Genomic DNA, 25463 nt, shown 5'->3' on the forward strand with positions numbered 1-25463 from the left:
CCACAAAATCCAAAGCACCATAAATGTCCCCTCCATGAACATAATACCTCTTATTCAACTAACGGAAATTAGTTAAATGTGGTTGCTATAGAAATGTGGAACTATCCTGTTCAGATTTTCCAAGCAGCATACTTCCAGATCCATATAGACAAAACATTCTTTGTAGCTTAAATATTAATCACTGAGGTATTTGCTTTTAGTCTCCCTTTTTCAAACAGTAGCTTCCAAAGGTCTTTAATACCGATGGTTTATTGCGGACTATAAGCTCCTGCAGCTAGAACCAAGTTTCTTCTAGTAAAATGGAGGTGTACAACTGGTGTTGATTTGGTCATATATGTTCCCAACAATAACTCCTGTGAATTCTCAGGTAAATTTATGTGCCCAGTGGCTGTAGTAAAGTCATCAGTCTCTAAATCTTCAAATGCTTTGATAGCATCCCATAACCGTACTGTATTATCCATTGAACCTAAGGGGAAATCAAAGGAAACCATTTAGTAGCATCTGCCTTATTTAGATTCTGAGATTCTGTCAAGTATGCTTTATGCATTTACTTTTTATTTCTGGTGAAAAAAATCTAACTTGATTAATAACTATTATTCCCTCTAAAGAAGCACTTCAAGCAGTAGTTTTAACCTGAGAGGTCAACATACATATAGGGTAACAATCTGGAATCGTGGCTAAGGAGAAGCAAAACTTAGAAAACAACAGGACTTAATTTTGCAATGGTCATTCAGTGCTTCCTTTAAATATACCATTGACCCTTTACCACAAAGCCATATCTAGTCATTTACCTGATGCCAAAATTTCACCATCTCTACTAAATCTAAGTGAACAGACTGTATCACTGTGGCCTTTTAATTCTCCAACCATCAAACCATGTCCAATATCCCAAAGGAGTACTCTGCCATCTGTTGCTCCTGTAGCCAGGAATCTCCCATTGGGAGAAAATGTCAAGGAATGAATTGGTCCCTAGAAAAGAAGTCCATGGAAAGAATCAAAAATAGGGTTAAAAATACCTAAGAAAATAAGACAAAAATTAGAATTATAAAGTTTAGTGGTGCGAATAGTATCTTTAAAATGTGTCACTGGTTAGTTTTTTTTTAACATCTTTATTGGAGTATAATTGCTTTACAATGTTGTGTTAGTTTCTGCTGTATAACAAAGTGAATCAGCTATATGTATACATATATCCCCATATCCCCTCCCTCTTACGCCTGCCTCCCACCACTCTAAGTGGTCACAAAGCACCGAGCTGATCTCCCTGTGCTGTGCAGCTGCTTCCCACTCCCCGTTTTGCATTTGGTAGTGTATATATGTCAATGCTACTCTCTCACTCTATCCCAGCTTACCCTTCCCCCTCCCCATGTCCTCAAGTCCATTCCCTACGTCTGCGTCTTTATTCCTGTCCTGCCCCTAGGTTCATCAGAACCATTTTTTTTTAGATTCCATATATGTGTTAGCATATGGTATTTGTTTTTCTCTTTCAGACTTACTTCACTCTGTATGACAGACTCTAGGTCCATCCATCTGGTTAATTTTTAAACTATTTTTATCTCAAAAGAACCTTGTGCGCTGGAATAATGAAGGTATAAAATACCTTGTGTCCAGTGAAGATCCTTACACAGTTCCCATTCAGGACATCCCAGAGCCGCACAGTTCTGTCTGCAGAGCCCGTAGCAACATAATTAGAATTGGGATGGAATCTGGTACAATTCACATCAGCAAGATGGCCAGCAAATATCCTTAAAGGCTGATAGTGATCTGTAGCCCAGAGCCTTTTAAAAAAAATTATTGAAAACAAAAGAAGGTAATTAGTTAACTGTGAAATGCCAAAATCAATATAGAAACAACCATGTGAACTGTTAGCTCCAAATGGGTCCCACTCACTAGTTACCTGAGGGAAAGCAGATGGAATGACTGAGCCTAACATTCTTTTTTTTTTTTTTTTTTTTTTGGCCGCAGTGCAGCTTGCGGGATCTTAGTTCCCTGACCAGGGATTGAACTCGTGCCCTCAGCAGTGAAAGCGCAGAGTCCTAACCACTGGACTGCCAGGGAACTCCCTAAACATTCTTAAGAAAAACTAATTGACACGGTACAAAAAATTTTTAATTCTATAATCCTTTAGTTCTCTGTATGTACACCCCCCACTCCAACTCCTAGTCTAACTTATAGAAGAGTATTTTTCCCTAGTTTTGGCCACCACATAATTAGTTTCTAACCCAAGACACCTCATCCTCAACTTCTAAGGAGATGACAGGGAAATAAACGTGCTCACAGTGGTTCTAAAAGACAAGGTTTAGCATCCGGTTGGGGAAGGGGAGGGCATGGACTCTTGGTATAGACATAATTGCAGACATAGTAATATTCCTGTCCCAAATTCGTTTTCATATAAGGACCTATAAATGCTGACGTTCTCAAAATGTTGATCCTGAATAACCGAAGCAAAAATGAGTTTGGCTGGAGTTTCTAATTCCCAACAAGAAACCATTCTGTTCCTTGAATAGGCCCAGTCCTAAGCTCATAATGTTCTTACCGAGCTACTCGGTCGTGGCCCCCTGACACAAAATAATATCCATATGGAGAAAACTGTGTGTCCCACACTGGATAGTTGTGTCCTTTATATCCCACCAAGCAGGTAAATGTTTGAAGACTCCACAATCTAACAGTTCCATCTTCTGAAGAGGAAAGCAGGTAGTTCCTGAGAGAAGAGAAGGTAGTACATTCGATTCCTAGAATAACTTAGTTACCTGTCCAGTTTCTCTGTACATTTGTATATATTAAACATAGCTAACTGACATGCTGCATCTCACTTTTAATTTATACATGAAATTCACAGTAGATAACGAGTTGAAAGTACTAATGTTAGCTGTGACACTCTACATCTACCGAGCACCTACTGAATGAGGCTAGATTATTTTAAAAACATCTATTAAGAGGAAAATCACAGTTCTTTGAAAAAAAAAAATACCGAAGAGGTAATGACAAAAAGTATGATCAAATAAGGTCACCTAAGAAAGGCTTCTAAGAAATGCGATATGTCACTTAAAACTTAATTTTTTACTTTAAAATGGAGATGCTATTTTCATATCCTGTAAAAGTTGTGTAAGAATTTAAAAGTAAACATCTTTTGGACCAAAAAAAAAAAAAGCCAAAACAAAAAACACTATAGACGCGAGAATAATACTCTGCCTTCTTCAGGAATGAACAGAAAAGCTGAACTACTCAGAAAGTACTATGGTTTTCAATGAACTCAGAAGTTTCCCTCAAGTAAAAATGTACCATCTGGCTAAATCCTATAAAATAACAAAAATCCTCATTCTCAAAGTTTCGTAAGGATAAAAATCTTGATGGTTTGAAAGCTATTATCTATAAAATAAGATACAGATGGTATTATGATAACAAAATACCCTCCCTGCATTTCTACAGAATGTTAGAGATCATGAAAAATAGGCAAACACATATTTGTGGCTTTCAAATTCCCTTTTCAGTATTCTCTTAGTTCTTTTGATTATACAAAGATAAATCTTCAATTGATAGGTAATATGCCTTTAATATCAGTAATCTGTTGTGAATTTGGAGATGACAGAAGACAGCAGTAGCCACAAAACCCAAAGAAAGAACCCAAAGAAGCAATTCAACCCCTACTGGAGTTACACAAAACTAAAGTTGATTTTTATAACCAGCAAACACTGAAGCTATGTATCCTGATTCTGTAAATTTGGGTATTATACACTAGTACCCCAAGATAAATCAGCAGAGGGCAAGATGCTAAAAGATAACGCACTACTATGTATAAAATAGATAACTAACGAGAACCTACTGTATAGCACAGGGAACTCTACTCAGTGCTCTGTGGTGACCTAAATAGGAAGGAAATCCAAAAAAGGGGATACATGTATACATATAGCTGATTCACTTTGCTGTACAGCAGAAACTAACACAACAATGTAAAGCAACTATACTCCAATAAAAATGAATTTAAAAAAATTTTTAAAGGATAATAAAATAATTCTCTACAAAAAAATAGTAATAATAAAAGATAATGGGGCTTCCCCGGTGGCACAGTGGTTTAGAGTCTGCCTGCCGATGCAGGGGACACGGGTTCGTGCCCTGGTCTGGGAAGATCCCACATGCCGCGGAGCGGCTGGGCCCGTGAGCCATGGCCGCTGAGCCTGCACGTCCGGAGCCTGTGCTCCGCAACGGGAGAGGCCACAACAGTGAGAGACCCGCGTACCACAAAAAAAATAATAAATAAAAAATTTAAAAAAAGATAATGAATGACAGGCAACCACAAGATTTTTCTAAAGGAATTTTCCCCAACATTCTCATAATGTTCCCAGTAGTTAACTTTCATATAATCTCAATGTAATACAGCAGTATTTAATTTTTTTGTTTGTATTTTACCTATCTGGACTGAAGCTGGCTCCATAGACGGGCCCACTGTGACCATACAAAATCTTCAACTCACTTGCTGTTTTCTCATCCATGATTCTTTCTAAGACATCATCAGATTCTTTATCTATGAGGCTAAGATCTAAAATGGTCCAGAAATGTTAATTTTTTTAAGTACATTCATTAAAACATTTTAAGGCAATTACATCACAGTTCAGGAGAAGAACTAACATTTGAACTGTTCCTCCTACATACCAACCACTGTGCTAATGCCTCTAAATTAGGTGCTATCATCCCAGTGTATAAGAGAAGTGCTATCATCCCCAGTGTATAAGGTTCAGAACAGTTAATAATATGCCAGAGTGCACACAGCTATTTAGTGTTGGAACTAGGGCTGAAACTCAAATTTATCCATTATATCACCATGTTTCACAAAAGGAAACTACAGAAATATTAAAATAAATTATTGAAAATGTATTATCTTGTTTAACAATACAGTTAGCAAGAAACTTTCTTTAAAATGTAACCCTGGTCTTAGTTCATTTTAGCCATTTTTATGGCTAAAACAGAAAGTACTCTCCCACTATTTAAAGGTTTTTTTTTTTTTAATTCACAAGCAAACAATCATAAACTGTTAGATTTTTAACCTTAGGGAGTTTTCTAGCCTAATGCCCTCATTCTACAGATAAGAAAACTGAGGACCAGTGAAATTAAACCAGACTAGCACCCCAGTCTCCTGATTGCCACTCCAATGCACTTTTCACTGTTGGCAATGTTATTAGCCGTTTTGACTTAAAGTAAAATCAAGTGAAATTCTGCTAAGATCACAATGTCTTCTGTATATTTCTTGGAATCAAGATTGGTGTAAACTAACAATGAGCTTATATCCTGACAGGTCATCTCAGTTACCTGCTGCTTGTTTGACACTACGAAGCTTTTTGGGTGTCACAGACCACACTCTGACAGTTGAATCTGCAAAACCTCCAGCAATCAAACTAGAATCATCAGTGACATCCACTGCAGTGAGGCCCTGCCAATTAAAAAATATATATGTATATATAATATACACACACACACACTAAATGATACTGTTTTAGGGAAAAAATTATAATCACATCTTAGAGAATATATAATGATAGCTATTTTTCTCATATAAAAGATCATTTGAGATTTCATTCTCCTTTGAAATCAACTGTTCAAAAGCACTTACTTTGAGAACATGTCATTTACCCCTTTTTGCCCTCTGAATTTGGAGTGCATCATATAAAGCAAATGTTAATCATTTTTGTACTTTACTAAATATATCCTCAGCAGCCTATTATAAAGCCTTATGTCTATAGAGGCTTACAGACATAAAGATATGAAGAATTCTTAATAAAAAATATTAAGTTTACATAAGTACTTAAGTTCAAGAGAGATGAACCACATAGCTTCCTCCTTTTTCAAAGGCTAGCAGAATTCTGATCAGTGAAATGAAGGACACATACAAGCAAGATTCTGGTACCTACAAGTCGCTAAAGGTCTTTTAAACATTGCCTTCTATCTATTGTGAGCAATGTCCAATTCTCCTTTCCTAACTGCTGTCTTTAAGCCATATTTATATCAAGAGTTTAAAGAAGAAATCTTCATTTTAGTTAAGACATCTAAGTTACTTTTAATGGTAATCACTGTTTTTCATGACTCTTAATTTTCTCCCAGAAAGTGCCAAATCATTTTACCAACCTGGTAAGCATTGAGGAATGTATAGAAACAAATTGAGGGTAAACAATCTGGCCCGAGGCGTACTCGTTTGGTGGTTTCTTTCATATTCATTATCTTATCCAATTTATCTGAATCTTTCAACTCAGGAAGAGGGATTCTGTGAAAGAAAAACAGACTGGAAATTACTCTGAATATTAAATAACTTGAACCATCTATAACATTGTCTTAAACTTCCACACATGTTCCTGAGGCTTTTTTCCTCACCTGTTTTGAGGTGGAGCATTGGGATCTTGTTTTTTGCTTTTGGATCCGATACTATCTTTTTTAGGCTTCTTCTTTTTAGGTTTTCCTTCTTCATTTTCTCCTTCTTCATCCTCATCATCCAAAGGCACCTCAATTTCTGGCTCTTTTAATAAACCAAAAAATACCTACAAGTCAAAGGAGCCAATTTTTTAAATTACTTTTTTGTTCATTAATACATCCTTTTCATATCTTGATAGGAGGAATCACAATTACAACAGGGTCATGTATATCCTGAAGCAGATTCTGTACTTGTCTACCCAATAGCCAATCTCCCCTTCTTCCTTACTAACAGAACCCTGATTTTGTTGGAGCAGCAGTGTATGCTCAGATAAAATCATTTCTGTTGCCGGGCTCCCTTGAAGCCATACAATGGCCATATAATATCATTCTGGCCAATGGATGTACACACAGATATACTGGGTAGTGTTTTAGAAAAAAATACTGTTTTCCTGATAAAAAGGGAGAGATTCAGCAGGTATGTCTTTCATCCTCCCCCTTCTGCCTTCCTGGAATACAGATGCAAAGCTGGCGCTGCAATAGCCACCTGTGAGCACAATGAAGAAAGCCACATTCTGAAGATGGCAGAGCAGAAAGTAGAAGGAGCCAGGGTCCTTGATGGCATTGTGGAGCCCTCACACCAGCCTAGGAGGGCCTTCTGCTTTAATTCATTTTATGTGAGAAAAAACCCTTACTTGTTTCTGCCAATGTAGTCAGGGTTCTGTTAAATGCATCCATTCCCAAATTCTCACTAATATATACATCATCCTTAGAACATGAAACTTAGTATACAGTGTAATATTATTCCCAAACTAGCTATAAGAAAAATGTGTAAATTATGTAGATGGAAATGCTACAATTTTTCATAATCTGCATTATATAGTTCTTAGGTTTATTCCCATACCTTTGATTTGTTTGCCTCTCGTTTAGCCTCTCCTGCCAAACTTCCCACCATCGCATCTATCTGTTGCTTACTACGCGGCATCCCATCAAAGATGTCAATGTAGAGGTGCTCCTGAACTATGTTCCATATCTGATTGTTCTGTTTCTCCTGAAGATGCCTCTTCAAGAGTTGGTACGAGTCTCGGGAAATACGCAGAACAAATTTACTTGTTCGAAAATCCAACATGGTCTCATTCCCTTTCATGTGTTCCTTTTTGGTAAGACTAGATAATACTCGTAGGTCATCCTGGTAATAACATTCCTGATCTCCATGGAACCTGTTTCAGTGATTTTAAAAAGTCATTTTTCAATGTAATCGTTAAGGGATCTGCCTCTCCCCCATATATTTATAAACATCCCAGAATATTTTCAACGTAGTAGTCTGAATAATCGTGGACTAAGCTGTAGGATAAGAAGTAACGCATTTCAAAATGATTACAATTCAGTTCTGAATTCATCCTAAAAATGACCAATTTAATTCTCTAATGAAATAAAACGCATCATAAACATTTTAAGAGAATTTGAAATAAATACCATAAATGAATGAAAGATAAGCTATCCACCATTGGCAGACAGTCTCATTTGAATGCCACCATTGGTAGACATTTGAAAATGTTAGAAACTTTGCTCTACTAAATTTTATGCTCTCTCAAAACTCACTTTTTAAAACTTTTTATTATGGGAAATTTCAAACACATACAAAAGTAGAAACTATTATAAGGAATTCAGTGTACCTATCACCCAGCCTCTCAACAATAATCAACACATGACATTCTCACAAAACCCATCATTTTTAGTGATTTCGCATATTCTTAATACCAGATATAAAGATTAAATATCCGTACTTTAATAACATGACTAAAGAACAAACGTGTTGATATCAAACAGTGAGCACTCCCATTTACTCACCATTACCAAAGGCAATTAAATAAAGCTTTCAGCCTTGGTGACAATTACTAAATTTAAATGTACTTTTGTTTCTACAAATCTTAATTATCCTAATAAAATAAAATGTAAAGATCATATATTGACACTCACAAAGAGCAGCAAGCAATGCAAAAACATTTAGAAAACAAATTAAACATAAGGTATTAGGACTGTAGCTCTGACACACAGCCAATAGATTCCTAAACTGTTACCTGTGCTACCCTATTATGACTCATCAAGACATGAATTAAGAGTTTCTGTCTAAGATTTGAATGAAATTAGAAATCTCAGCCTCTTGGTGTTGTATTAGTCGCCACCAATAAGTTCATCTGAGCATGGGGTCCTGGCAAGGGCTGAGACTGTCCATGACAAGGACACAGAAAGTCAGTCCCCTACGATATTCCAGCTTCCTATGTGAGAAGATGGCTACACCATGAGACTGGAAGAGAAGGTTTTTTGATGACAGTACTGTAAGAAAAATTAGCTTAGAAATTCTGTCACCATCAGCCGTAATCTTTTCTTTCAGAAACACTGAGCTACAGAACATTTGCCTTATATACTTTCTATTAGGCACTGTAGAATAATGAATGAATATAATGACACAAAAGCCAGGAGTCCTGAGTTCTATTGTTCCTCTATTACCACTACCTCTGTTACCTGACAAGTTCTAGCTTCTGGGTCTATTGCTTGTACCAAAGAGCTCTCATTTAAACTGTTAAGCACTGCCTCCTTCTTAAACACTCCTTTTCTTTGGCTTCTATAACTTAACACTCTCCTGGTTTTCTTCCTACTTCTCTGGCCTCTCCTTTTATATCTCTTCTACTTGGTCATCTCTTCTACTCCTTTTATTTCTCTTCTACACCAAATGCTGGAGTTCCTTGAGGTCCAGGCCTAGCCCTCCCATTGACTTATTTCATACTCCTTCCTAGACAGTCTCATCCCTATCCATCAATATTGCACACACTCCAATTTATGGCTCCAGTCCCTACCTCTCCTCTAAGCTCAGAGCCTTATATATCCTCCATCTATCAACTTGACATCTCTTAAATAAGTTAAAGACATAAACAAATCTGAACTCAAGATTATTCTACAACCTGACAAAACCAGTCCTCTTCTAGGGTTTTCTACCTCAGTGAAGAGCACCCCTATCCAGCCAGGGGAGCCAGAAACCTAGGGATTATCAATTATACTTTCATCTCCCTTACACCTCCATATCCAATCACTCACCAAGTGCCTCAGGAATATGTCTACTTCCCTTCACCAACGCTATCACACCCTAGTCCAGTGTTTCTCAACAGGGTTGCGACTAGTATTTGGGGCAAAACAATTTGTTGCTAAGTGGGACTACCTGCACGTATTGGAACTTTTGGAATCCCTAAGACACCTGATCCTCCAGCCTAGTCATTACGACAACCAAAAACACCTCCAGTTTCAAACAGCCCAGAGGAAGGAGGCATAATATTACCTTCAGTTGAGAACCAGTACAATAACCCCCAAAATGGTCAATCTATAATCACTCTGTCCCCCACCATCTGTTTTCCCCACTGCATAAAGGTCCTTTCAAAATGTAAATCTAATAATAACATGGTCCTTCAATGACTTCTCTGGCAAAGATGTCTCACTGTCCCCAAATATCCATTTTTTTCCTTCTTCCTCCACAATAAAACACCTGAATACTAGCTGTCACATAGACACCTAGGTAAAGACCATATTTCCTACCTCCCTTGGCCATTGACTAATGACATAAAAAAGGGAGAAATATATGTCACTTCCAGGAAGGATGTGTGCCCTCCCTGCTGATTGTAACACTGATATGATTTCTTAGAGCCAGAGAATCACCTTGTACCACAGGTGGAAAATGCATGACAAGGATGTCAGAGCTACAAAATCAACAGAGCCTGGGTCCTTGATAATCAAGGACTCCATACCAGTCCTAGACTGCCTACATTCACGAGAGAGAGAAATAAACTTTTATCGTATTCAAGCCTCTACTGTTTGGGGTCCAGTCACTCTCAGTCTAATCTAATCCTAACACAGCTTCCTATTGCTCTTAGGATAAAAGTAAAAATAAACTTTTATTTATGCCACTATTGTTTTGACTTTTCGGTGAATCTCAGCCAAATCTAATCCCATCCAATACAACCTCCTACTGCTCTGAGGATAAACAAAGACCCTCAATATGGCCCAAGAACCGCCTGCTCCAGCCCCTAATCAACCGGCCAGCTTCCTGTCGTACCACACCCCACCCTCACACTCTGCTCCAGCCACACTTGCCTTTCATCTCTGTACCTACCATGATCCTTCCTGCCACAGAGCTGTCACACATGCTTCTCCCTCTTCTCTTCCCCTGGTTAACTCCTGTTCAATCTTCAGATCCTACCTCAAGCATCACTTCCTCTGGGAGCCTTCCCTGACTTCTGCAACTAGATCAAATCCCTCATTTTAGGTTCTCATAGCACCAGGTACCTCTCCTTCATAAAGTACTTTTTGAGTTGCAATCTTACATTTGTGTAGTTACAGATGCGTGTATTCATTATATATATATAGCTATATATACATATTATATATATACATAAATTCACATACTTCTCAAAGAATGATTTTGCTTCATTCTCATGTTGATTGTAGACTAGTTCCAAATACATGTGTACAAACAGGGGATAAAAGAGTTGGGATAACTCTGCCCGATGGCAGTCCAAGGAACATTCAATGAAGTGTTTCAGTCCACTATAGTATTCTTCATACATTGTGGGGTCTCCTTGTTGGTTGTAGGCTGATAGCACGGCACTGACATCCGGCTGGTCTTCCACAGCTACACTTCCAACTGTTTAAAAAATGAAAAATAACTTTCAGGAAAGTGACCTGACATGCACCAAGAGACTAAGGCTGTTTTGCTAAGGTCCAGAGGTGAATTGTTTCTCAGATGTTTGTCCTTCTCCTCTCAAACGCTCTTCCCCAACTCAATCACATAATCTTTTAATGGGATTCACTTTGTTTCAGTCACCCATCCAAAATTCCTTCGGTTTGTCCATATCTTAAAATAAAATTTTCAAATCAATAACAGAAAGATTCAGTATTTTTCCTAGAGGTACCTTATTTCAAAGACAAATTTTATAAAACATGGTATGTGCAAATCAAACAATTATCTTAATCTTCTCTCAAGGCTCAGTGCAAATGGCACCCACCACCACCAAGCTATGCCCTGGAGTAACATTTCCAGCTCTCTGAACTACCTAAATATTTTGTAACTGTCCAGCAACACATCCTATCCTGTTACCTTCATATATGTACATCTATCACTCCCTATAAAATATAAGCATGTTAATGGTGGGAAGGACTTGCCTTATTTATATTTCCAAAAGGCAAATCTATTTTATATGCTTAAAACAATTTCCATAACCATCATTTCAAGGCAAAAAGCATGAGTATTTATTTGTAATATTTCAATCCCAAACAGTGATACATCTGTCAATCGAATCAGAGTTTGTTGGAAATTTTTAAGTTGCAATTATAGTACTGTTATGCTTTTTACTGCACAAATTTTAGAGAAGTTCTTTAGAAGTTTACTCTGATGGCCTCTTTTCCTCCCTACTGGTTTCTGAGTTACAATCTAAAAACTAGGTCAAGTTTCTGAAGAGATGAGAGATTACAGCAAAATAACCAACAACATAATTCATCCATCTTATAGTTCATTCACAAAATTCAGCATTCAAAAGATTCCTCTCAATCACATTTGCATACATTTCCACTTATGGGTTACAATGCTACATATTCATACTTCATTTCTGGCAACGCTGCAAAGATTAGGTCTCATAAATACAAAAGGGGAGGGGGGAAGCCTCAGGTGTCAGGGATGGATACCTAAGCATAAACTTATCAGTGCCAGATATTTTACATATATTATATCTAAATCTCACAATAACCCATTTAATAGAGAGGGAAAAAGAACTCTCAAGCTTAGGAAGAATAACAATCAGCATCACACAAGTAAAAGCAATAGAGACAGAAACTGAACTCAGGTCTGCCCAACGCCTGTTCCTAAGTGAATGATTCTCAAACTTTGCCCTACATCAGTACCCCTTGGAAGCATTTATTTTAAAACGCAGATTCCCGGACTCCACCTGCACAGGGTCTGATTGACTAAGTCTGAAGTGACGCCCAAGAATCTGCATTCCTCTAAAAGATTTAAAACCAATGTTAGTTAGCCTATATTTTGAGAAAGACTGGCTACACTATATTCATCATTCCCTGGCTGTGTGTCCAAAGCAAGTCCCTTGGCCTTTCTCAGTCTGTTTTCTCATCTCTAAAATAGAGGTACTGTCTACCTCACAGTGGAACTGAGAAAAGTAAGATACATAACAAAGTATTTATAGTAAAAGTACGTTAGTACAAAACTGTACAAATATTGCTAGTGTTAATGTATCCCTGCCCAAGGCTCAAGAGCCCAAATGAGAGGAAAGGGACCAAAAGCCTGAAGTCCCCGCCTCTCCGCGCCCACCGTCCCCATACATCCCTCAGCTCAACAGCTCTCCACAGCCTCTCGCTGGAACTGACAGCTCGGAAGAGGGTTTGACTGCGCAGCCGGCGCACCAGGGAAAGGGGCGGGCATGTGGCCCTAGAGGCGGGCCCAGGAAATTCAAAACAAGCCCGCAGAGGTGCAGGCCTGCCAGCCTCTGCCTTCCCGGCTCGCTCCCCTTCGTGCCGGCCCTGCCTCCCCGGGACCCCGCGGCTCACCTTTCCCCGGAGCCGCAGGACCTGTCGCTAAGCCCGAGACGGCGGCGGACCCCGAAGCACCGCTGACCGGAGGGTCGGGGGCCGCAGGGCCGGGGGCCGAGGCGGTGACCCGACTAAGAAGCGCGCTAGCCGTCTCAGCGCCGGCGCCGTCCGCCTCTCCCGGGGCTCCGGAGCCCGCCACTGCCTCCTCCAGCAGCCGGGCCTCACGGCGCAGCGCCTCTTCGGCCTCGCGGAGGTTGCTCTGCCGTAGAAACTGCAGCACGGCCAGCAGAGTCTGTCGGTCGTGGGGAGCGCCGGCCTCCGGAGCAGCGGCGGGCACCGGGGCCGCCCCCGCCGGGGCAACGGCGGAGACAGCCACCGAGGGTTTGGGGGTCCCACCATCCCCGCCGGCCGACGACGACGCCGCAACGTTCCCACCGCCGCCGTTGGGGCCGTTGTTGGTTGTGCCGCCGCCACCCTCGCCAGCGCTGTCCCCCGTCTGCGGAGGTAGCAGCGTCGGCGGTCCCTCAGGCTCTAACTTGACCGCCACCTCCGTCTGCTCCTCCGCCAGCGCCGCCATCTTGCGGCTGAGCCACCTTGCGCCGTCAAGCGTGATTGCGTTTTCGCCACATGGAGGGCGGGGAGGAACATTTTACGACAGCTCTTGAGGGCTATTTACGGCAGTAGGAGGGGCGAGAAAGGAGAAGAAAAAGGAATAGGAGCAAGAGCAACTTTCAAAAGTGAGTGACAAAAAGACAGGAAGTGAGAGTTGGCGACTGCCTCGTGCTTTTGCCCGATAATAATTACGTTTATTATAGACCAGATATATTCAGGCACTGCGATAGACATTTTACATTTTGTGACCTTTAATTCAACAGTTTTTTAAGGTACTATTATCTTCACGTTACAGATGACTCACCAAGACCTAAAGACAAAATGCCAGATCAAGATTCGAATCCAGGTCTTTAATTTAAAAGCATATACTATTTACCACAGGGAGGCTTCTGAGATACTGGTAAAGTTTTATGTTTTGATCTGGGTGGCGGTTACTTGTTTTTTTTCAATTTATGCTTTGTAAAAATTAATTGAGCTGCACGCTTACGTTTTGTGAGCTTTACAGCATGTATGTTATATTTCAATAAAAAGTTTTTAAGGACCTGAATTTTGTGATTGTGAAATGTATATGTTCTGTAATCGTGCTATGTTACCCATTATTACAAATAGACTGCATTTTAATTGTATATTTTAAAATAGTCTGTGCCATTTTGCAATACGCTTCATAGGTTTAAAAACCTGCTGCATATTTTATCTCGTTTGAATCTCACAACGCTGTGAGATAGGTGCAGACAAGAAAAGTGAGCCTAGGACACGGGGAAAATCTAGCAGTTATTCGGGTTGTTGGTTTTGAGGTCTTACTGGCTTCCTTTGACCCTGCTTACTAGCTGAATGACCTGGAGCAAGTTACTTAACTTACACTACCCCAGTTGCCCAACTTCTAAAATAGGAACAATAATAGTACCTACCTCATAGAGTTGTGTGAGGATTAAATGAGATAATGCATATATGATACCTAACATGTAATAACTATTGGTTATTTTTACTTAACCAACCTAAAGAGATGTCCTGCAAATGTTTGATAAGAAAGTCCAATCATGATGTTCCTGGTTATCTCAAGACTGAAATATAAAACTAATCTAATTTGACATAATGTAAGGTTGTGAAACATGGGGAGGGGCAGGGAGTAGAGAGTGGCGGGGAGATGAGCAAGAATTGGTTAGCATTTAATCAGTGGCCAAGAGAAAAACTGAAATCGGATGATAACACTAAAGAGATGAGGAAATTAATCCTTTTCCTCATGATCATTCAACTAATTTTTCTAACTCGGTATTCACTAATTGATATGTAATTAATTGGTAATTAATTGAGAACTTAGATGAGAAATGCCATGAATAACAAGCCCAGGTGTATTTATAATTCCCTGGAAAGATGTTTTACCCATTATGAATAGTAAATTAACATCTTGATGCATACATCAGTCTCGTGAATCAGGTCCTAGGAACTGGATCCATCTGTACAGCTGAAGCCCAAATACTGGGACTACAAAAGTACAGCCACCCCGTTTCCTTCCGTGGAGTCTAACTTTTTACCTGGCTTTGTGTCTTAAGTGCCAAAGAGTCTGGGTTGGGACTTCAGCCAAGGTTTCTTACACCAAGCTGAGTGGTTTTTCTGTTACACCGCAGTAGAGATAAGTTTATTGAATGATTACAAAGCCCACTTTTAATTTTTGTTTCTCTTTTCCCCTTCCTTCCTGATCCCTACTTCCTTTCTCCTACTCTCTCCTTAGAATGCTTTAAGAAGTCTAGTGTCAATCTCTTATCTTGTTCCTTCATAGGAAAGCTGTAACGTGAAGATAATAGTACCTTAAAAAACATTCATCTCTGGATGTTGCTCTTCCTCTTTGATGTTCTTTCATTTCACTCTAATGTATCTAGGATTAGATTTTTCCCGTCTCTCCTGATTGGGCCTTTATGTACCCATTCAATCTGAGAATTTTTTTTTTTTAGTTCTGGGAATTTAGCAAACATTGTATTTACAAATATTTCCTCCCCTCTATTTTTCCCCTTCTTATACTCTTTATGATGTAGATATTGATACTTCTATCCTCCAGGTTTGTTAACTTTCATATTTTCATGTTTACCCCTTCCTAATACCTTCTAGAAGACTTCCTATACCTGATTTTTCAATGCGATAATTCATTCTTGGCCTAGATCCATATTGCTACATAACCCATTTACTGAGTTATTTACTTCAACCATTATATTTTTCACAGTATTTTGAATTGGTTCTTCATGATTTATTGTTCCTGCTTCATGTAATCCAGTTGGGTGACTTTGTTACCCCCACCGCCAGAACATTCAGCAATGTCTGGACACTTTGGGTTGTCACAACTTGGGGTAGTGCTACTGGCATCTAGTGGGTAGAAGCCAGAGCTGCTGCTAAACATCCCATAATGTACAGGACAGCCCCACCCCACCACAACAAAGAATTATCTAGCCCAAAATGTCAAGGGTGCCAAGGTTGAGAAACCCTGATGTAACCAATATGAAGTCTTTTCACTTTGAGGATATTTACTATTTTATTTAAATTATCTTTCCGTATGATGCATTTAATCTGTTTCATCTATTCTAGGTTGTCCAGTTTCTTACTTTCCTAGATGGTGCACCTCCTTCTACATCGCATTACTTTTCTACATGCATTTGTATTTCCCAGAAGGTATCAGCTACCTTGACTGATATGTATGCCCATAGGGAGAGGCTGAAGCCCAGCATTGGGAAAAGGTGAAGGATGCACCAAAAACAAGAAAACTTGTGATGTCATTGGCCCCATCAGTCCCTGTTGGTCAACATACATGCACACATGTGCACACACACATATCCTCAGGGTTTTCACAGTTTTTACAGATCTATCAATTTCTGTGCCATTTCTAGGGTTGGATATGATGGGGGATCCAGCCACTGGTGTGAGTTTACAATCTTGTTTAGTTCCTAAGTTTAAGTTCACACTGCTAAGAGTGGATTTAGAGTTTGCCGCCTAAGGTAGGTAGTTGCAAAACCTGACCTGCACTACCTACTACAGGAGCCACCAGTGTGGCTCTTGACCCCTGCCACTGAATGTGGCTAGTCTGAGCTGAGATGTTCTGTAAGTGTGAAATACGTCCTGGATTTCAAAGACTTAGTATAAAAAGAATGTAAAATGGCTCAATAATTTTTATATTGATAACATATCAAAAGGATATTATTTTTGATATGAGTTAAATATTGTATTAAAATTAATTTACTTTTTTCATGTGGCTTATGGAAATTTTTCTTTACATATGTGGCTCACCTTATATTTCTGTTGGACAGCACTGATCTAGACCAGTAGCTTTCAAGCATTTTTGGCCATGATTCACAGTAAGAAATATATTTAACATCAGAACCCAGGACTCACATATGTATGTGGATATTTATTATAAGTGAGGCAGAAGTTGTAACAATAATATGTATAATTATTACATGAAATGCACTCTGATATTTGATATTCTTTAAATAAAATGTTCAGTATGACTCATTAAATTTATTTTAGTTTAATTAATTTTAGATTGATCTGCAGTTTGAAAACCCCAGACCAGACTAATTATTATTAGCAGTATTAATATTGGAGGAGATGTGAATAAATTCATAAAATATATCGGTTTTGGAAGCACAGGACTTCATAGTTGAATTTGGGGGATGAGGGCAAAGATTGGATTTGGCAGACATCCAGGCATCTGGCTTGGGTGTCTGAGAGGATGGAAATATAATTCCCTGAGAATTGAACCCAGATGGGGAGGAAGATTATAAATTCAATTTTTGACTTGCTGAGTTTGAGATCCCTGGAAGTGTACAAGGGAGCTAGCCAGTAGACAGAAACACATATGGTTTAGGGGTAAGGAAAAAACGTCTGGACAAGAGAGAGAGATTTGGAAATTAGCATATAGGTGGTAATTGAAGTCATACGAGTGAATAAGATTACCCCAGATAGTGTATAGGGCAAGAAATGAAGATCTAGAATAGAATTCTGAGGAACAATCATACTTAAAGACAAATCCAGGGACCACTCACTCACACGTTCTTGAAACTATCTTTTCTCTTGGATTTTGGCACCCAAACCTTTCCATGTTTTCCTCCTCCTTCTGACCACTCCTTGACTTTTCCCTTGCCACTGCCTTCTATTCTACCTCACTTTAATTTTTTTTCCAGATTTAATTTATTTTTAAAACTTTTAAAGTTAACAATTTCAGATTTATAGGAAAGTTGCAAAAGTAGTACAAAGAATTCCCAATTACCCTTCACCCACATTCCCCAAATATTAACATTTCCTACATATAATTTATCCTTCAGTAGATAAGATAGACAGATGGATAGATCTCTCTATTTATAGATATATAGAGTTCAGACTTACTCTCAGTGGTTCGGTTCAGTTCAACTTACTCTTCGTAGTTCAGAAAAAAAAAAATATATATATACACAAAAAGTTGTAGGCATGATGTCCCTTTGCCCTTTAAATATCAATACTTCAGTGTGTATTTGCTCAAAACAAGGCATTCTCTTACATGACCACAGGACAATTACCAAAGTTAATAAAGAAACATTGATTCAACACTACTGTCTAAATAATTGTCTACACACCTTATTTTGATTTTTCCAGTTGTCCAAATAACATCCTTTATAGCAAAAGAAAATCCAAGATAATTGATTACATGCAGTTGTCATATCTCTATAGCCTCCTTTAATTTGAATCTGGTTATATTTCAAAAGTTTGACATTTTTTAAGACTATGGGCCAGTTAATTTGTAGATTGATCTTCAGTTAGAATTTGTCTTATGTTTCCTTATGGATAGATTCAGGTTATGCATCTTTGGCAAGAATATTATAGCAGTCATGCTGAGTTCTTCTAGTGCATCACATCAGGAAGCACGTGCTGTGGATTACTGCCATTACTGTCAATGTTAACTTTAATAATTTGGTTAAAGTGGCGACTGCCAGGTTTCTCCACCGTAAGCATGTTATAGGGAGATATTTTGAAACTGTAAATATCCTGTTATCTCTCAAACTTTCACTCACTAATTTCGGCATCCATTGATGATTCTCGCCTACATAAATTATTAATATGATGGTTACCAAATGGTGATTTTCTAGTTCCATCATTCCTTTTACTTTTTTTTTTTTTTTTTTTTGGCGGTGCTGTGCTACTCGGCATATGGGATCTTAGTTCCCTGACCAGGGATGGAACCCACACCCCCTGCACTGGAAGCTCAGAGTCTTAACCACTGGACTGCCAGGGAAATCCCTCCTTTTACATTTATCAGTTGGCTTTCTAATATAAGAAAGAGCTTTCTCTTCTGCCATTTATTTAGTTAGTTATATCAATGTGGACTGATAGATTCTTAGTATATTCAATACATTATCATCTGTTACTATCATCATTTTTATTTTGGTGTTCAATTTATTCAAGATTTAACCATTAAAAACTCCTTTGAACTGGCTCCTTTGTTCTTTTGACATAGCCCATCTTACTTTTTAGCACAATAAGAGGTGCTAGGTTCCCTTTGTATTTTCCCTGCTCCAGAGCTGGAATCAGCCATTTCTCCAAGGAAACTTGGTTCCTTTTAGTGGTATTAGAAACCACGAACAGGGTGCTAGGTGTGTCACTGCTTCTAGGCCTTCTCAGTTGACAAAGCTGAGAAATACACATATGCATGTACATATATGCATACACATATCTATATTCATTTATATCTATATATCCCTGAGTTCACCTTGAATATCTCCAATTCCAATACAACAAAGTAAGGTTTATTCTATTTATGTTCACTTTCCTTATTTTTAACACTCTTTTCCAATAGTGAGAAATCTGGCTTTCAGCCTTCACAATATATTTGCTTATTTGCTCAGTCCTAGAATATTTAGAAAACAGCTTCAGAACTGCTAACCCATGGCTCTACCAAAACTAGGTCTACTAATTAGAGTTCAATAATTTTAGAATACTGTCAATTCCCACTTTGCACAGTAGTGTGGGAACACAAAAATAAGTATGCATGTTGAAACCATGCAAATTGATCTTAATAATCCATGGGAAACATTACAATTGTTCCATTACCCTTAAAAATTTCATCAAAATATTAAACTCTTACTGTTGGCTATAAGTATATGGAGAAATGGAAAATCGGATAAAACTATTAGTTACTTGGTACACTGTCACTTAAAACTTTAGAAATATTGAAAATTAAAGTGCTTTATTTCTTTATTTAAAAACAAGACAAATAAACTTTAGTATGAGGGAATTCCCTGGCAATCCAGTGGTTAGGACTTCATGCTTTCACTGCCGAGGGCACAGGTTCAATCCCTGGTCTGGGAACTATCATCCCGCAAGCCATGGCAAAACATAAATAAATAAATAAATAAATAAATAAATAAATAAATATTTTGTAAAAAGCTTTAGTTTGAATAATGTTTGCCTTCTCTCATATTACTTACAATACAGAGTATCTTTTCTATGCCTTAGCAAATTGTCATTCTCCTTTCGAAGTTTGGATCAGCTTCCAACTTTTTTTTTTTTAATCATAAGTAGTCATTTATTAAATGTCAAATCAGGGGCTTCCCTGGTGGCGCAGTGGTTGAGAGTCCGCCTGCCGATGCAGGGGACACGGGTTCATGCCCCGGTCCGGGAAGATCCCACATGCCGCGGAGCGGCTGGGCCCGTGAGCCATGGCCGCTGAGCCTGCGCGTCCGGAGCCTGTGCTCCGCAACGGGAGAGGCCACAACACTGAGAGGCCCGCGTATCGCAAAACAAACAAACAAAAAAATAAATGTCAAATCAGTCATGCAGAATAGAAATCAAGTACTATTCAAAAAAGGGCAAGAAAACTGGGGTTTCAACTCATCAGGAAATTCTTCACGACTAAGCATGGTTTAAGAAAAAGTATAGACTCTGCATCAGACTCTGGGGCCGGAATTCCAACTTTGACATTTACTCCCTGCATGAATTTGGGTAAGTACTTTAACCTTTCCAAGGCTCCTTTTGCCTACCTGTAGAATGGGAATACTGATACCTACTTTGAAAGGTAAGTAGAAAGGATTAAATGAGGTTATGTATGTAAAGTATCTGGGAGAATACCTGGTTCATGGCAGATGTTCAACAGAGTATCTGTTATCGGTATAAAGGAAGAATAACTTCAGCTGGCCTTTGAAGGATGGCAGGGGTGGGGGAGGGAAGGTAGGCACAGGGTGACCAAGGCCTGGAGGCGGAAATATCTATGGTGGGTTTTGCAGTAAACAGTTCAGTGAGTCTGGCAAAGAGGGTGAGAGTAGGAGGCATGATCAGCAAAGTGGGCACATTTAAGAGGGTGCAGCCTTGAATGCGTGGCTAAGGAGGCTAGCATTTATTCTTTTTTATTTATTTGGCTGCGTTGCTGCGTGCAGGCTTTCTCTAGTTGCAGAGAGTGGGGGCTACTCTTCATTGCGGTGCACGGGCTTCTCATTGCGGTGGCTTCTCTTGTTGCGGAGCACGGGCTCTAGGCACGCGGGCTTCCGTAGTTGCAGCGCATGGGCTCAGTAGTTGTGGCTCGCGGGCTCCAGAGCACAGGCTCAATAGTTGTGGTACACGGGCTTAGTTGCTCCGCGGCATGTGGGATCTTCCTGGACGAGGGCTCGAACCCGTATCCCCTGCATTGGCAGACAAATTCTTAACCACTGCGCCACCAGGGAAGTCCCCTAGCATTTATTCTGGCTAAGAAGACAATGAACGTGGAGCAGTCCTAGACACAACCTAGGTTAGAACTGAATGCAGATGAGCCCAGCGAGAGCTACGGTCCTCACTGCTCTAAAGAGCTGTGTTCTGCACCACGTGTTTCTCACACTGCTCTATGCCTCAGCTGAGGTGAACTGAGGTGGCCTTGGACTGGCTCGCGCTCTCTCTCTCTCTCTCTCTCTCTCTCTCTCTCTCTCTCTCTCTCTCTCTCTCTCTCTCTCGCATCCCAGCCGCGCATGAACCCGCGTCCCCTAAATCGGCAGGCGGACCCTCAACCACTGCGCCACCAGGGAAGCCGCCATGTAGCTTCTTGATACCAGCTTCTTTCCCTCAGCATAATGCCTTTGAGATTCATGCATGTTATTTCATGTTTCAATGTTTCATTTCTTTTTATGTTAAATAACATTCCACTGTATGGATGTACCACAGATTATCTTTTTTACACTTTTTTACACTTTACAGCCTACCACATCCCCTCTTTTTCACCCAGTAGCTAGAGTGATTTTTTGAAATGTAATTTTATTTAAAATTCTACATGCCTATAACCCTTCAGTGCCTTCTCACCCCAGTTATAATTATAATAATATACAAATTCTTTCCCTTGATCCCCAGGCTCCTGCCTAATCTGAAGCCTCTCTCTCCAATCTCATCTCCCATTCATCTGCTACCCACTTTACCTAGACAGCACTTCCCCCAACCTCCATTTTCATACGGTTTACTCCTATTATAGCTTCTCTCTCCATAGGTTAGCTTATCAGCTGGTGTGGGAGTCCACACCTAATTCTAGGATGCTAGTTGTTCTACAGCAGGAGTCAGCAAACGTGCCTTTTTTTTTTTTTTTTGGCCGTGCCACGTGGCTTGTGGGACCTTAGTTTCCTGATCAGGGATTGAACCCACACCCCCAAGGTGAGGGCATGGAGTCCTAACCAGTGGACTACCAGGGAATTCCCAAACCTGCCTGTTTTTATAAATCAAGTTTTATTGGCACACAGAATTCTCTGTTTATGTATTATCTATGGCTGCTTCTGTGCTACAACCGCAGAGTTGAGGGACTGCAACAGAGACTGTATGGCCCACAAAGCCAAACATATTTACTACATATGGACCTTTCCAGAAAAAAAAATTGCCAATATCTGTTCTAGGGTATTAGTTTCCTATTTAGTGCTCTCAGGTCCACTATTTGGTTCCCTCAACATCTTTCCAGGTGCTATTGCTGCCTCCTCTAGTAAATACTCTATGTTTTCAACAACTTGTGTTTATTGTAGATTGTGTTGCTTGGTCTATTAATAGGACATGGTGTGACTTGTGGAACAAGCAGCAGACATCAGGCAGCCACTGATCTTCATCCATGCCAACACAGCCCTTCATAATAAAGAGAAGGGGTGATCTCGCCCAACATGAGGGAATTTAAATGACTAGCACATTTTTATCTTATAAAGGAGTGACCATTTCCCCACTTCTCCAGCTCCTGTGCCTGGGTCTGTGACAGGCCCTGACTTATGAAAGAGCATGCCATGTTTACTATGCCCAGCAGGTGCCTATATCCAAAGCCAATGTTGCTGGCCTGCAGACTCGGTACTTGCATCAAACTGTCTCTCTCTCTCTGCCTAGATACATTGTTCTTCATGGAGCGAGATAAGCGTGACCCACTCCTCCTACAATGCTGGAGCCCTGACCTGGCTCTTCTGTGGGAGCCCGTCCTTACTGGGGTGTGTGGCTGACTGATGCTTTGTCCCCTCCTGCCTGAATATCCTGCAGGGCATGGACCACTATGCTCCAAAGTGCAAGCTCTTCTGCCATTTACAAGAATTTATAGGACTTGGCCAAAGCCATGTCTGAAAGGAGGCCATCAGCTCTTCAAGTCTTTTCTGACTCCCACCTGGTAGAGGTTTTTCCTCAGAATTCCAATATTTTCCAGTGGAACAACAGCATATCTTCTTACAAGGGGAAAATGAAGTGAAAACAAACTCCCAAACCTGAGAAACTGCTGCTTGGATGACTTATACAGGATATGCAAAAGTATTCACTTTCAGCTGTTGGTTAAAGTGTTCTCTACCTATCTGGACCCAAAGTGATCTTAAGGAGATTGTTGCTTTACTTAACTATCTTGCAGTGGTTTACCACAAACTAGCTCCTTTTCTTTCCGCAGTGGGCCCTTCTGATAGTAGTCTCAACCAAGAAGCCATGGGTTGCTTTATCTTGCCGAGTATCTAAGTATCTTGCAGAGCATCTAAATTAAGCTAAACCAACATTGTGTCTACCAATGTATCCACACGCCAACCCCAAATGACGAGACTCTTCCTTATACACTTTAAAATATTTGGATCTCAGAACTATCAGTTGGAGACATTTCATTTCATTAGCACACACACACACAAAACCTCCTTTCACTGTTTTATTTTTTAAGAACAGGAAGGGGCTATCTAACATTCCTTAACACATGATGATGTGTACCAGACATATATCTGTGGGTTCACGAAAGCATGTTAGAAAAACTGTGCTTAGTCTTATTTAGTCTCTGTTTCTTTGGTCCAGTGTCATCTTATGTGAAGACTTTTTTTAAATTCGGGAATTATTTCTATTACACAATTTTAATGACCTCTTTTTTGAACATAATTTTGAAGAAAAAGTTTAATGTAATCATAATTACTATTTTCATATTTGCCATTTTACTCTCACTTTTAACTATCTTTATTGAGTAAATTTCACATACCATACAATTCACACATTTATAGTATACAATCCAATGTCTTTTGCAGCCATCATCACATTAAATTTTCATGCTTTTCATCACCCCCAGAAGAAACCCTGTACCCATTAAAAATACACGCCCCATTTACCCCCATCACGTCAGCCATAGGCAATCACTACTCTATTTTCTGTCTCTATGGATTTGCCTCTTCTGGACATTTCATATAAACAAAGCCATACAATATGTGGTCCTTTATGACTGACTCCTTTCACTTAGCATAACGTTTTCAAAGTTCATCCGTGCTGAAGCATGTATCAGTACTTTATTTCATTTTGTGGCTAAATAATATCCCACTGAATGGATATGCAACATTTTATTTATCCATTATCTTGATGGATATAGGAATGTTTTTTGCTACTGTAAATTATGCTGCTATGAACATTCATGTAAGAGGCATTGTGGGGACATATATTTTCATTTCTCTCGAGTATATACCTAGGAGTGGAATTGCTAGGTTATACGGTAACTTTATTTTTTGGCATGCATGCGGGATCTTAGTTCCCCAACCAGGGATTGAACCTGTGCCCCCTGCAGTGGAAGCGTGGAATCCTAACCACTGAATGGCCAGGGAATTCCCTATATGGTAACTCTTAGTTGTTTTTTTTAAATTAATTTATTATTTTTTAAATTTAGTTTTGGCTGTGTTGGGTCTTCGTTGCTGTGCACGGGCTTTCTCTAGTTGCGGCGAGCCAGGGTTACCCTTCGTTGTGGTGCGCGGGCTTCGCATTGCGGTGGCTTCTCTTGTTGCAGAGCACGGGCTCTAGGCGCGCAGGCTTCAGTAGTTGTGGCACGCGGGCTCAGTACTTGTGGCTCGCGGGCTCTAGAGCGCAGGCTCAGTAGTTGTGGTGCACGGGCTTAGTTGCTCCGTGGCATGTGGGATCTTCCCGGACCAGGGCTCGAACCCGTGTCCCCTGCATTGGCAGGCGGATTCTTAACCACTGTGTCACCAGGGAAGTCCCTACAGCAGACTCTTAATAAGTGTTCGTTGAATCAAATATAATTGACTTTCCTTTACGTGATGAGGAATTATAGATGGCCTTCAAATTGTGATTAAATTTCCACCCTGTGGCAATACAAGCGTTAATTCCTCCAAATAAATAAACTTACATATTTCAAAATAGAAACTAAATACTTCCTAACGGAAATACTCTTGCATGGAAGAAACGCATAATTGGTACTCAAATTGAAATCATTATTATTCGTAATGCAGTACGGTTATAGCCCCTATTTCAGCGCTCTGTGCATGTCAGTGCAAACAGAATATTGTTGTCTAAAAGGTACCAATTCCGTCGTTTTCAGAAGGCAGTGCAGAGAGCGACAGGCTTTCAAAGGAAAAAAAATGGGTGAGATTCCTCTAAGATGCGGCCTGCAAGCCCCGCCCCATATACCTGAGCGGCTCCGCCTA

At 39.8% G+C, this 25463-nt stretch overlaps 1 protein-coding gene across 1 annotated transcript; it reads right to left on the reverse strand.

Annotated features, from left to right (window-relative positions):
- Positions 1-235: 235 nt before the first annotated feature.
- Positions 236-13555, reverse strand: TAF5 (TATA-box binding protein associated factor 5; the record flags this gene model as incomplete). The annotated part of the gene is made up of 11 exons (XM_082854309.1): positions 236-466; positions 792-969; positions 1598-1775; positions 2534-2698; positions 4405-4534; positions 5302-5422; positions 6115-6250; positions 6358-6521; positions 7298-7613; positions 10849-11086; positions 12997-13555. The coding sequence occupies 11 exons, from the start codon at positions 13553-13555 to the stop codon at positions 249-251; spliced, it is 2403 nt and encodes an 800-aa protein (XP_082710435.1). The 3' UTR covers positions 236-248.
- Positions 13556-25463: the final 11908 nt, after the last annotated feature.

The sequence above is a fragment of the Leucopleurus acutus genome, assembly GCF_964270905.1.
Source record: "Leucopleurus acutus genome assembly, chromosome: 14".
Lineage (NCBI taxonomy): Eukaryota > Metazoa > Chordata > Mammalia > Artiodactyla > Delphinidae > Leucopleurus > Leucopleurus acutus.